We start from the raw sequence: 14,645 nt of genomic DNA, 5'->3' as shown, positions 1-14,645 counted from the left end.
TGAGGCAATAGTTTTTGCCTCCATGCAGTTTCCTTAGTGGGACTTGCAATTAGCAGTAGCTGGTTTGACAAGGCTATACATACAAGTTGATAAGAGGGTTTTGAATGTTTTCTCTTCGCCAATTAATATTGGGACTCAGTCCTCTGCTTTGAATTTTTCAATGTGGACGATGCCAGAATGCATCTAATATGCAAGCTAAAATCAAGCATGTCGAACCAGGGGATATCACAATATCTGTCAGAAATTCTGCGATGGAACATTAAAATATACCAAATTGAAATAAGATCATCAGGTAAGATTAACGTTATGTATTTCAAAGCAATCCTTACTAGGCTTGTGATGTAGATACGATAGGTGACACACATTCTTCAATCCTATATAGAACACATTATGCTTATGGCAGTGAACCTGTCAAGCATGATCTGGGTACAACAAAGTGTACCATCTAAGCCAGGGACAGGAAACAACTATTTCTGCTACGTGTTACGTTTTACACAGATCAGCATTGTATGCAGTGCTTCGGCAGTTTTTTCTGCAAAGAATTCCTCAAGTTGGTATGACATCTAATCTGAGCCATTCAGATTACGGGAGTCTGTACTGACACAGTTGATCTTGTCATGAACCGCCTTTGACATCTCAAACTGCATCTTAAGGCACACATCTTCTCATGTCCCACTGGAACACACTTAGAAATGGAACATTATATAAATGTTTAGTTGATGTCATCTTTGCTCGCCATGCTTCTGCAATGAGTAACAGCACTTCTGCTTCTGAGAAGGCTATTCCACGAAGTTGTCGAACTTTAAAGAAAGCAGAGTTGAGACTCATTGTTATTAGGTCTCTTCTCTCTGTTTCAAATTATTGCATTTGAAGAAGTCTAAGCTAGATGTGCAGTATTGAAGCATATTGTACTCAGCTGGAAACTCTATGATAGAACAGCACAATCCCCTGAAACAAAACCAGATGAAGAACGACTATGAAATTACGTATTTTAAACAAAAATTGCACATATCCTTGCTGGCTTGTTGTGTAGATACAGTAGAAGACCGAACAACCTTGCATTCTCAACTGGAACTCGACTGTCAGGTATGTATAAATTTTCTTTTGCTGGCAGCAGGTCATGGCATAACAACCTTCAACCCCCTTCTAATGACACTTTTGACTCCTAGAAATGTAGATGACAAACTAATGGACATGGTTTTCAACCTTGAGAGACTATCATCAGGCTGAAACTGCATTTTTTTAGAGGGTAAGTTTGGGCATTTCCTAGATTCATGTATATGTATCGATTTGCCAGGTTGTGACCAGCACACTAGCACTCTCATGGTGAGGGAAGCAAGCTCTGCAAGGAGTATGTGAGCTGAGCACTAAGGGGAGGCAATAACTCTCTAAGAAAGAGGCACGCAAATGCCTTTAACAAAGCCACTGAAGCTCGAAGTGGTCGTTCAAGTACATCAGCAGCTGGTCTCCTCTATTACTAACACTACCGTAGAGCAGGGAGTCCAATACGTAGCTTAGACATAAGCTAGTTTTTATCTATGGCTTAGTGCTTGAAAGCCTTGCAATGACCACAAGAGTAAATAGATTGAGAAACGTAGTGCGCATTCCAAACAAGTATATTGCAAGAAATGTAAGGCTGATGTGGTTCTTTGTTTTGAGCCACTTCAAATCGCAAAAGTGAGTTATTTGATATGGATTAGGTTTACCAGTAGTGAGTAACCCTAATGTTCCTTATCCTTGCTCAGCCCTATTTCTCATCGATTGCCGAAATTTGACTTTGGCTTATCATGGGTATCTCAGAGCCAAAACTCACTAGAAAACCATCCAAGAAAATGTATATGCTTCATGTTGCAATGTTGGTGCCTTTGGTAAGGAGGAGGGTAACCCTTATGATTTGTCAGAATCATGCTTAAGGAGAAGCTAAATTTCTGGTCATTAACTTAATTAAATTTGAAATTAATCAGCCTTTTAAACTGGAAATTCACTTCAAGACATAGATCATTCAGACTACACACAAGAGATAGGATTTAGAAAGAAAGAAAGAAAGAAAGTTTATTAAAGTTTTTGGAAGACTGATGGGTCTATGAGACTGTGAAAAACCTGGTACAAACGAGCTGTGGTAGTGGAGCTACTAAATGAGCATCCTCACCAATGCAAAATGCAAAAAAGCAGAATGGTAGTACTAAGTCCTAAGCACAACATAGTCATGTCAATGGTCACTATAAATCAATCTCAGCATCATCATCATCATCAGCAGCAGGACATCAGGGTGGATGAGGCAATGGGGGCATGAAATCGGCAATACAGTGCTATCAGCCACTCAAAGGTGCAGTCTTGGTATGTCTCCTGGTCGTAGCTCTACGTCTAACCAGGGCTACTGTGACCCTCGTCAATCGGGCTCCGACTCTAAACAAAGAGGGGATGTCCCCAAGTGTGATCTATGTGTCAACCCTCTGTCTGAGCTGTCGGGTCACGGTCATGTCGAGGCCTCATCTCGTGGGGGTCCACGTGATCTGGCTGAAAGAACTCCGTGATAGAGCTCTGAGAAGGATCAGCCAAGGAAAAAGTCTGCTCTTGTCTCCGTGCTCGGAGTATCCTCTCCAGTGTCTGAGTACCTCATGAATGAATCATGCCAAACACTTCTGGTTTGGGTAGGAGAGGAATCGGGCCCAAATCCCATAGCTATCTCTGAAGAGGCAGTAGAAATGCCCTTAGATCTCATAGTAAACAGGATACCGGAAGATGAAGTGCTCCACTGTCTCAACCTCCTGCATGTCACACAATGTGCATATGCGCCTCTCTCTAGGTAGTCGCTCTGCTCTGCCGCTCTCGATACAAAGTCTGTGTGAAGAGACCTGGAATTGCCCAAGAGGTGAGTGGGGTAGGTAAATTTGTGTGTATCCTGGTGGGTCAATGAAACCTTCCACTGTGATATGTAAGAAGTGATCTTTGTAGAAGCTAAGCTTCACTAGGAGTTCACTTGGTCCCAACCAGGTCCGAAATGTGTATAGCTGTAATAGATCCTCACGGATAATCTGGTTGACCTCGTGTGATAGGAGGGGAGAAAATAGAGCATCCATGCTGTACTGGAAGGGTGGTAGTCTATCAATGTGGAGCCCCAGTCGCTCAAACCATCTCTCTGTGTGTGCATACCAGCACCTCTGGTCCCCACCTGCTGCAAGTGCCATAGAAGAGGATAGAGCTAGCCATGGTAGCTTGCTACGTCTAGAGGTGTAATCCCCATACTCCCTGACTTGATACAGATACGTGATGACCTGAAATTCAGCATCTAGTTGTAAAGGGGCTGACCCAAACTTAGCTTGAATGATTTGGTGAGGAACGAATGGCTTACCACGGATAACATGAGAACCTGTAGCCGCTCCACACGGGCCCACTCTGTATCCGACAAGTATGGCTCCCAGCATGGGCTGCCTACATCCCCGCTAGGCAGATCAAGGAGTCAAAAAGCAACCCCTTGGTCCGTGGATCTTGAAAGTGGGAGCGGAAGCACTGCCTCTCTAGTGGCCAATGAAGTATATCCTCTGCTCAAGCGTGCCTGCATCGCGGGTCTCATAGTGAAGATGGGTCCGGAAAAGACAACCCCAAGATAGGTGTATGATGAAACTATCTCAACAGGTGACCCATCAAATGTAAACTGCTTCTGGCAATAATGGAAACCCTTGTTTGACCCCCATAGTGCTCGTGATCTTGTCTGTCCATCTAGATCCAGCCCGGACTCTGTCTGAAACTCTCTCGAAAAGTGCCATGACAGCCCAAATGATCTCCTGGTCATAACCCAAGTCCTGTAGGCGCCATATGAGGTGGGCTCCTGGAACCGTGTCAAATGCCTTGCGGAAATCCACAAAGCAACAATAAACCCATCTGCTTCCGTGCCCTCGCCTCCTCGATGATACATCTGAGTGTGAGAATGTGGTCCATGGTTCCATGATCACACCGGAATTCGGCTTGTCCTATTGCTCTAAGTCCTCGACTCTCCGCAAATTTGTTGACCTTGGAATCAAGTCCTGATGCATAAACCTTGGACATGACATGTCTAATCATAATGGTCCTGTAGTTCTCCGGGCTCATGGGATCCCTGCCTTGTGGATGGCTGAGATAGTGTTAATGGTCCAGGTGCGTGGAAACTTCAAACAAACAACTTCATTTAAGAGCTTTGCTAAGATCGGGGCTAGGAGGTTAATCCCATATGCAATGAACTCACTGCATAGCCCCTCATGATCCTTCGCTCGGCCATTATGAAGTTTCATTACGACATTCTTTACCCCCCCCTTGAAGAGGGTGCAAGATGTGGGGTGTGGCATGTGTGAGAGGTTACTGACTGGCTGATTTGGGATGTCATAAAGTGTGCGTGCATAATCAAACCAGACCTGAGTGTTAGTGAGTGGTGAGGGGGACCGTCCTAGAAATCTTCGCCAAAAGTCCTTAGAGTTGTTACTAAACAAAATGTTTAGTAGCTCCTCCTCGTTCCGACGAACAAAGTCTAGGTTCTTTCTGCGTACTAGTCTACGGTACTCACGTAGCGTATCTAGTTCGCTCAGAAGACTGTTTTTGGTTTCGAATCTGAGCTGACGGCGTAAATCCTTACAGTCATCATCGTACCAGCTATTACAGGGTACGGTCCCAGGGGATGGTGGGCGGGTGGTGTGGGGGAAAGCGTCAAGGGCAGCCTCGTGTAGTGAGCGGGTAACCAAGGCAGCATGATTATCTAAAAGGGGTATGAAGTCAATATAAGCGAGAAGTATGTACACACGGACATAGTAAGTAGGTGAATGATCGCAGTCAAAGCATATATCATGGTAGGTGGAGTAAGAACTCGGTGGGGTGGAAGGTGCTATGCGACGTGGAGTGGAGATGCTAAAGAAAAGATAAGTGTGATTAGCCCCTGGAGGGAGAGGTGCTACAGTGAAGTTAGTGATGCGAGATGTGAAGGCATGGGATCCCATGATGGAATCAACAACGTTGGAGATGTGACCATGAGAGGCACTCTTGCCTCTACCACCTCTACCTCTCTGATTAGAGTAAAAAATGACATCTCTATTTCTGGAGCTACTAGCACTAGTATTCAGCCCAAGCTTCACTTCTTCATGTATCAAAAGAGCAACTAGTTCATTGAAATCCGCCATATCCAGCCTCATTGAAATGGAAGTGTCAAAAGACTTATATTCAGGACCAAGTCCATTCAAAGTGACTGCAACCATGTCATCATCATCCCCAGAAGCATCAATAGAAGCTAATTGATCAGCTATGGTTTTGATTTCAGTCACGTACTCTTGTATTGTTCTACCCTGCCTTGACATATTATTGAACTTTTGCTTCAACTGAAATTTCTTGGCACTTGTAGTTGTGCCATAATATCTTGTCAAGATATCCCATGCATTCTTGGGAGACTTGCACTTCAGAATTTGCATAACCATGGCATCTGAAATAGATATTGAAAACCAGTGAAGCACCCTCCATGCTCTTTCCAGCCAAGCTTTATGATACTTAACTGCAGTAGCATTTTTTTCAGGCAAATTAGGCTCTTTCTCATCACCTATAACCAAATCCCAATAGCCTTTTCCAATCAAAAAGTTATCCATTCTAAATTTCCAAATGGGATAGTTATGGTAATCTAATTTCTCACCAACAATCTGGATGATATTATTAGACCCACTTGCATTTGCCATAGTTACAAAAAAACAGATTCCTGCAACTTTTTACTGTTTTGGACTGTCAATATCTTTCACACCTTAGCTTGTATGCAAATATAGGCAATACTTCATGAGAGACAATCGCAGGCTCACCTCCTTAAGAAAGATGCTGATGTCCAGCCACAAAGCCAACAAGAGGGCGGTATATAAACAACTAACCCACCAAAGCCTTCACACTAGAATATTAACAAGTAATTCAAACACAGATTGGGGGAGCTAGAGTGCTCCTATGGATTGTCCGTACAATCTATACGGTTCCATCCGTACAACGCCAACCCGTACACGCAGCCCGCCACTCAAAAACCGTAGGACGGCCGTACTGTTAGTGCACAAATTCCAAGCGCCTTTCTCCGTGCATCAAAAACGAACTCTCCAAGCTCACGCCTCTTGTCCTACACTCGGCGGCCAACCCACGACCTTCCAAAGTTTTCCTTGCCATTTTGGTTTGCATAAGCATGCCACGCGGCAGCCCACGTTTTGGATTGCCCCCAAGGCCTTTAATTTGCTCCTAGGCCCTATGGGGTCAAACCAATGACCAACTTAAAATGTGATTTGACCCTTGCCCCTTCAACCTAAATTTCTAAGGTCCTTTGGCCCCTCTTGGGCCTAAACCTCTTATTTACCCGGGACCCCCAAGGCACAATTCCCTAGGGGGGAAACTAAGGGTATATTGTTTTCCTGAAATAAACAAGGAACACAAAAATATTCAGGGCTTAGAGACATAAAAATAACTATTAAATCAGATCTACTTAGCCTTTATTGGGGAATTGCCTTTTCAATAAGGAATTCCACATGTATCTGATCCTTTGATCATTTTGTAGATCCTTGTGATCCTTGGGTTTCCGGTTCCTTAAAATCAAGGTTGATAATGCTGCCTCCCGTATCTGGAAAGCACGTGAAACCACCTAAGGCGGGCCATTTGTCAAGACCATTATAGATAATGAGATCATGCATCCTGCCGAGGTCTAATATGGCCTGCCCATAAGATGTGAATGGGCCTCGTTTGTCAGCTGAAACCTATAGCATACCTGCCTCCTCAAGGTCAATGTCTGGCAAGAGAGTGGAATCATCCCTGAAGTCGAGGAATAGTACCTGACGGGTGCCTTTCCTCGCGTTGAAGTCCCCCACTAGGAGGACTTCTTTGCGGCTAGAGAAGTCAACAATGAACTGATAAAGAGCAGCAAATGGAGATGTCTCATCGTCACCTCGGATATCTCTAGCAAAGTGGGAGGTCTCAAGGGGGAAGTAGCAAACTGCAATAAACAGATCACGGCTGTCCATGTGCCGAATCCGGATCCAAAGAAACCTGGAATGTGCATCTCTCTACTCTACTGAAATGGTCCCCAAAAGTGTGGATGTGAAAAGGACTGCAGCTCCACCTGACCCTCGAACCCCCCTTGTATCCCTCATCTCATCTTTGTAGGCAGACTCCCATGTATATCCGTTGATTACTGGAAGTGGGTGCTTTGGACTCTGATGTGTCTCTGTATAAAATACTATGTCATGACCTGTATAGGATTCCAAGAAGTTCCCTGGTTCTGACCATAAGGTACCATTATAGTTCCAAATGGTGCAGAATAGGGTCTTAGATATCTGAGTCTCATAGACCCCGCTTTCCTATGTAGGGGAGGGGCTGGTGCCCTACGGGGGCCTGTCAGAAGTTGTCCCTCTTGTACCACTGCCCACTTCCCCTCCTTCTAGGCCTGATCCCACTGCTGCAGCTAAGCGCGTCTCTCCTCAACCTGTAGAGGAGTGAGGTCCTCATCCATGGAGATCGCTGGCTGATCTCGAAGAATTGACTTGCGTCGTAGAGCTGAAAGTCGTGCTTGGGTGTCATGGAACCCTATGATCAGGGGTTGCTCTCAGTTGGAGTCTCTCCCCACCCACCATGACCTCTCTATCCTGTGCTCAGTCACACCTAGAGTAGCGGCCATGAAAGCAGTCACATTTGCCATCAATGTAGCCTCAGCACGTGGGATCCCGCGTACTCTAATGTTGAGAGCCTTACTGGCTCTCTGCTACTGCTCCATGAGGGTAGCCAAAACAGTTACCCTGGCGGGTTCCCATTTGGCCACGTCAACCCATCTGGATGTCTCCTCAATAGCAGATTGCATGCTCGCAATTTGTGCCTCGACAACTAGGGTACTCCCCGGGGTATGGTTGTGACCTCCTGTCGGAGCTGCAGGATATCCTGTCTGAGTCCTTGATTAAGATCAGCCTGCTTCCAAATGGCTCGAGCCTGCTCCTGTATGATGTGGCTTTGCTCCTGGTTGAAGCGGACCTGCTCCTATGCGAAGCTATGTACCTCCATGAGCAAGGTATCCCAGGCCTTTGGTGTATCAGCCCACCTGTGTCCTAGCTGAAACTGTGATGGCTGTGACATAAAAGTGTGGGGATGAGTCCGGAAATTGGGCGGTGACTGGTGAACTGGGTGAGGTACGGAGATGACAGTGGAATGGATGAGGCAGTCCCAATGGGATATGGGAGCGTGGGCTGACTGAGAGGGAGAGGGGAGAGTGAAGCGTAATGCGGAGCAGTGTATGAGACCTCCGAAGTAGGTGTCATAAGTGGTGCGAGAGCTGTAACAGGAGAGGAAGGGAAGGAAACAACCGGGGCCATGGGCATGAGACTGATAGTGGCTGTAGCTGTAGCTGGGGATGTAGCTGAAACTAGTGTTGAAGTGGAAGCTGAAGTCGACAGTGAGGATGTAGAGGGAGCTGAGACTGGAACTGGAACTGAAACTGAAGTGGGAGCTGAGGTCGAAGTAGAGATAGAGGGAGCTGAGGCTGGAACTGAAACTGAAGCGGGGGCTGAAGTCGGAGTAGGAATAGAGGCTGAAGGTGAGGCTGAGGTGGGCCCCGCCTTTGCTTTGCTGTCAACCCTGAATCCACTTCGGTTGACGTGCGTGTTCACATCCTCAAGTTTTAGTTGTGTCTTTTTTTTTTTTTTGGGGTCGTCTTTCTTGGCTTTATCCGTCTCTTTCTCGGCTTTTCCCATTGCCTTGGACTGATTCGTGTCCCCTTGATGCAGGTTTTAGTGCGCGATCGGGAGTGGGAGCATAGGCTCCCCCCCCATGGCTGGAAGCACACCCAGGGTGAGGAAGGTAGGGTAGTCGGAGGTGGATGAGGATGGAGAGGCGAAGGATAAGCTGCAATGTGGAGGGCAGCCGGAGGTGAAGAGGTGGAGAGGCGAAGAAGGGAGCTGCCCACGAGGGGGCTGAGGCGTGGCGGGAGGGAGGGGCTGTGAGACGGTGCAGAAGGCAGGCAGGGACGGGGGGGCTGCAGGGGCAGTAGGCAGCGCGGGGGGCAGCCCTGGTGGAGGGTAAGGAGCTGCATGGGAGTAGAGCAGCAAGGCGGAGCGGGGGGTGTGGTGCAGGAGAGCGTAGCAGGGCAGCAGGCTGCGCGGGCTGGGGTGGAGCAGCAAGGAGCTCGGGCAGGGGTGGAGTGGGTTGGGGCGGAGCAGCAGAGCGAGTGGGCATGGCAAGCAGTAGGGCGAGCATACAGGGCGGAGCAGCAGGCCGGGAGTGGGAGCTGCCGTGGGACAGCAGAGCGGGGAGCCGCAGGCAGGGCAGCAGCGAGCAGGAGTGGAGGGGCGGGCGGAGCAGGGCGGGAAGATAGTTTGACTGCAGAGGGGGGCAAAAACAAAGATAAAATAGAGACAAGCATTGGATGGGGTGTGAATGAGGTCCATCCCCTACCAAGGCTAAGCCTTGATATATATCCTTTTAAGAATGATGCTTAACTTGGAGATTGTAAGAGTGGATTTCAGACGGAGCCAAGAAGGCCTAGGAACCCTATCACATATATATGATTCAATATTGATTTCTCCTTAGAATCAAGTTTGATATCTGTAGAAAAGAAAACCTCTGCCAAAACTGTAACATTGTGTCACGAGGGCGTGAGTTTTGTACTTGAATGTGAGTGGGACCCTGGAAAATTAGTTGGCAAGGCCATGAGGTGTGGATATGCAAGATTGCCCCTAGGGAATTGTGACTTGGGGATAAAATTGGTGATTGGCCCAAAGAGGGGGGCAAATAACCTTAGAACCCAAGTATGTCATTGGTTAGGGCCTTAAAATTGCCCCACTAGAGGGGGCAATGGGCGCAAATGCAAAGGGGATGCCACTTGGCATTTCCCCAAACCTTGGGATTTGGAAGATTACTTGAGGAAGCACCTGGAAAGAACCCATAGGGAATTCACTTAAGGCAATTGATATGGCTTGAAGTTTGTGTGAGTTGAATTTATATGACAAGGGTTGCTTGGAATGCATAAGTGTACTTTGAGTTATTCTTTGGGAGTCCTAGTTGGATGGTACAAGAGTTGGAGTACCCATTCATGAGTGTTTTGCATTGTCTTGTTGTTTTTTCTCCCCGGAAAGAAGCATGGTCCGTGTTGAAGCTCCAAACACTAGCATAGGAGGAAAGGTAAGAATGCCGCCAGCAATAGTTATATACTAGGCATGATTTGAATTTCTTATTATTACAGTTGATCAACAAAATATTAAACATTAATTGACTCAAACATTTAATATTACTGAGGGAATTAAAAAGTTTGTTCAATTATATGCTGATTGAGGACAAAAAAATCCATGATGTGGTCGCGGGGAGCTCACGATGCACGGGGAGTGCTCACCGTATGGATTTTGGCAGGGAGGCAACGTACGGATCGTTGGGTCTGGAACCCTGAGTACAGACGTACGGACGCAGGTTGTATGGTTGGCGGATCATGTATGGACGGCAGTTTATGAGCAGTTGTACGGATTGGTGCGTACACAGGTTGCACGGGTTTGAAAGGTGCGTACACAGGTTGCACGGGTTTCAAAGGTGCGTACACAGGTTGCACTGGTTTCAAAGTTGAGTACGGCACGTACAGATTGCAGGCTACTGCATTATGGGTTGTATGAATGCGTAGGCTGTCTATGGACTGCTCTTGTATGGCCAGGACATGACTTGTACGGACTGCTACAGCATGGGCGTGTGGACAGGGTTAGAGCTTGCATGGGCACTTTGCCTCCATTGCATGGACAGCTGCCAGCATGGTAGCATGGGAATATTGTGGTATGAGCTAGCTCGTGAATGAGCTTGGTCTGAGCTTCCGGACTGGTTAAGAGTTCTCACATGCCTCTTAGTGAAGTCTCTTGGCTGTGAGCTGTTTTGGAGAGACTAGTTGGCGGGGTGGTCCACCGTGGATGCTTGCAGTTCAAGTTCTTGTTTCTGAGGTTGTGGGCAGATCATTTATGATCTCACCCATTGCTTGGGTATTCTGAGTGAACTAGTAGAGGTGGTGTGAGGAGTTGTGTGACCCCATATGGGCTGCTAGCAACAACTCAAGCCTTATACAGGTGTTTGAACAGAGATGGATGCCTCTTGCCATTGGGGGGTGTGAGAGCAGAGCCCAGCAGGGTCATTGCTTGGGATATTAATGCCTACTGTGAGTGGGAAATGTATCGAATGCAAGTGAGATTGAATTCACTACTAAAAATCTGTGTCCTTGTTCTTGAGCAAGAGCACTCTAGCTCCCAATTTTTGTTTGAGTTAGTTGCTGAATACTTTAGTGTGAAAGCATTGGCTGGTTAGTTGTCTTTTACCGCCCTCTTGTTGGCCTTGAGGCCAGTTTTATGGCTCCATTCCCGGGACATCACCATCTTTCTTGAGGAGGTGAGCTTGTGATTGTCTCTGGTGAACTATTGCCTAATGCAGCAAAGAAAATTATGCAAAGATGTCTCTTACTGATGATTATTGGGATATGGAGGGGCAGTCCTCCCAGGATGAGCAAGAACATCAATCTATGCATGAGGGAGCCTCCCAAGATGACCAAAATGTTAAGGCACAGCAAGCTGTAAATCCTTTTGGTGTGAGTGCCTCTTAGTCAAAAGGGTCAAAATCCCTGGTGCAGATAAATAATGCAAGTGAATCAGTAGAAAAAATGAGCTAGTGTGCGAGAGTGATTGCTAACCCAATGTGGGTTCGGTTTCAGCACAAAAGACTGCTGTGACTTCCACAGAGCTGTAGCCTGAAATCGCAGCAAGATGAAAAGGAGGGATGGGCTAGCGATTGGAACTGCAGGGATGGGCCAAGTGGAAAAGCTAGGCTGCAAAAGATTTTGAGGTCCCTAAGAGCTAATGGCAACTGTAACAACAGGGGGCTGTTGGTTGTTAACAGCGTTGGATAGGAGCAGAGCATGGGTAGGTGATGAAAGCAGGCAGATCGAAATAGGATGAAGGCCAGGAGCTATTCCACCTGCCTAGCTAGAAACTAAGAGTGCAAGCTCGATTTAAGAGAGAGGATGCACAAAAGGCTGCAAAAGCTTTAAAAAGCTATTTAATATATAACTAACTTTCTATTGTAGCAGAATATAAATTATCTAATGAATCAGTTCTTAATTATGTTTTAAAAGACTTGCCCTGTGAGGCCTCTACCTAAGAATACACGTAATCAAACATTAGGCCTAGAACAAAAGATTTCTCTAGCCTTTGCTAGAATCAATAACTCAAGTGAGATGACTCAATCCAACCCAAACTGAAATCAATGATAGGGTCTTGATGTGCTCTATCTATTGTGCATGTGAGTGATCACTCATTTAGCTAGGAGTTACTTAAAAGTTTGTTGGTTCCAAAGATCTCATCCATTCCACTAAGTGATCTCAGTCTGTTCTCATTAAGCTAAGCATCATGGCCTAACGCACTGAGGCTTTACTCCCATGGTGCTAGTTAACCTAATAACTCCTGAGGGTATAGTAAAGATTGTGAAGCACCTCAACCCACTGCAGCATGCTGCTGACAACTTCAGTCTTTCCTCAATGTGAAAATGCAGTAGCTTCAAACATCCTGTCACCAAATGAGATTGGCTGAGTACTAGATAGGGTGTCAGCTAAGGCCATAGAAAGGCCCACACCAATGAAAATGGTGGAATCATACTATAACTTATGGATTAGCCCTCACTATAAGGAAATGGTGAAATCATATTGAAGATGTCTAAAGACCATACAGGATGGTAAACGTGGTGATGATCAGCTATGATAGATTTCAACATTGAACTGATGATGACTTGTGCACAGGATTTGCTGATGAAGATAACCAGCGGATGTGTGAAGTCTTGTAACAAAAACTCACACAGAAGACTCACATGTGTGGATAGTAAAGATGTGCATAAATTTATGAATGAAATAAATGGAAATAAGTATCCATAATTGAGAGATGTATCACTGTGAAGACATGCACAAACGGAGGGAGGGAAAAGACAATGTAGGTATGTGGTTTCCCAAGAAACTGATCTTCAGATGTGCTTACAATCGCCATCAAATGATTGGAGGATTTCTTCACATGTTATTGTATGTTTTGGATTGTATTGGTATACAGCAGTATCCTCTTTTAAAAAGTAATGTTCTCCTTTCTGCTGAGTATCAAAAGATTGCCGTGATTGTGATAATGAACTGCCCAACAGGCTAAGAAATCTTTTGCTTCATTAGTATTTAAGCTGAACAGAAATAGCAGGCTTCAGACAGTTCAACAGAGGATGTATTCTCCATATGTAGAGACCAGGACACGTCCAAAAGGACATTATCGGTCAGTACATGATGTCTTTGCTTCTATGCTTGTCTTTGCTTCAAAGGTATTGGTTTTTAACTCCATTAAGTGATGAACAAGTTTTTGCACTTCTTTAACGTGGCAATATCTAGAGGTCAGTTTGTGAGGTAGAACCAGTTTCTACAAGACACTAAGAAAGTGGAGAATCGCTTCTCTACATCTAAGAGGGCAATGCAATTCTCGTAACTCTAAGGTAGAATTTTTACTGGAGTACTTCATCGAAATCCACAACAAGCAGGACACACAAACCAAGAGGTCCCCTCAAACTGCCAAATTTCTGTTCTTGCTGGTCTTCTGGGTGCAGCCTTGAGACAGGAGTTAAACTGCAGGGATTGAAGAAATGGGATCTGTCTGCATGAAAGCTTCCTTAGATTGGTTATAGTGATGTTATATATCATCTTGAAAGTTCAAAATCTGCCTTGAGCTTTAATGTAATACAAAAAATTCCCAGTTTCCATTAAATGCAACAGTTATAATCTGATACAACTCACCAGTGGCAAAATAAACAGATGACGAGCAGTTTTCAATTACTAGAAATTCGAATTGTTGATTGACAAAACTCTAAGCTTCTTTTGTGGTTGGTTTGATTTTTATTGCAGGTATGCAAACCTGTGAATCCCCAATGTGGTACATGCAAGGTGAAGAGCTTTTGTCCAAGTGCTTTTAATGGTATGCAAAGACCAATACCCAAAGGGAAGAAGGGACCAAAATGAGGGAAAGCTGGCAAGTTTTGTGTCCAAGTACTTCAAATGATATGTAAAGACCACTGCGTTAGAGCTTGAAGAAAGGATCCAGGACAGATATAGCAAGGAATTGTAAACTGTGGGCCTGCACATGAAGGATCAATGTTTCTATAGAGGTTGGGGTTGCCCATCTTGCAGTTCGGACCACCAGTGAACCTTGCATTGTAAGCCCATTTTCATCAAAAGCAATGAGCCCCCGATCCCTAAAAAAACTCCAGATTTCATATTGCGACCTCATCCCTTTTTGACATGCCTCGTTATGGTTAATATATGTCATATGCGATGGCACCCCTTTTTTGCATGCCTCGTGCATGCTTCTCACTAAAGATTATCATGAAGATGTTTTGTGCTAGAGTTTTTGGCATCATTGGCACTGTTAAGCACATCTTCAAATGTGGGCATGCATCTTGTGACCTGCTTTGCTTGTGAATTCTCTTTTGGCCTCTTGGCAAACCACAATAAAATATACTTAGAGCAGCCTTCACACTGCCCTCTTGCTTTTGCACCGAGATTGGATCTTTTACTGTGACCAATCTTCGTCAATGTTTGCATTTACGTTCTTCTAGGCATGCACTCCAGCAAATTCTAAGATGTGAAAGCAGCAAAA

General features: G+C 45.5%; 1 protein-coding gene across 4 annotated transcripts in view; it reads left to right on the top strand.

Annotated features, from left to right (window-relative positions):
• The window catches only part of LOC147899800 (uncharacterized), a 93,320-nt gene extending 78,930 nt beyond the window's left edge, over positions 1-14,390 (top strand). For 2 of the 4 annotated variants that reach the window (XM_087377310.1, XM_087377309.1), the window contains one exon: positions 13,895-14,390. In XM_087377310.1, the coding sequence (XP_087233436.1) occupies positions 13,895-14,008 (114 nt within the window). In that variant the 3' untranslated portion in view covers positions 14,009-14,390. Of the gene's footprint in view, positions 1-1,033; positions 1,087-10,359; positions 10,453-13,894 lie in introns of those variants that run through there. The other 2 variants (XM_087377311.1, XM_087377312.1) reach the window with 2 other exon arrangements.
• The last annotated feature ends 255 nt before the right edge of the window (positions 14,391-14,645 follow it).

This window comes from Dipteris shenzhenensis, chromosome 7, assembly GCF_047967505.1.
Source record: "Dipteris shenzhenensis isolate YYH24624 ecotype China chromosome 7, Dip_SZ_1.0, whole genome shotgun sequence".
Lineage (NCBI taxonomy): Eukaryota > Viridiplantae > Streptophyta > Polypodiopsida > Gleicheniales > Dipteridaceae > Dipteris > Dipteris shenzhenensis.
This window is presented reverse-complemented; position numbering and strand designations above follow the sequence as displayed.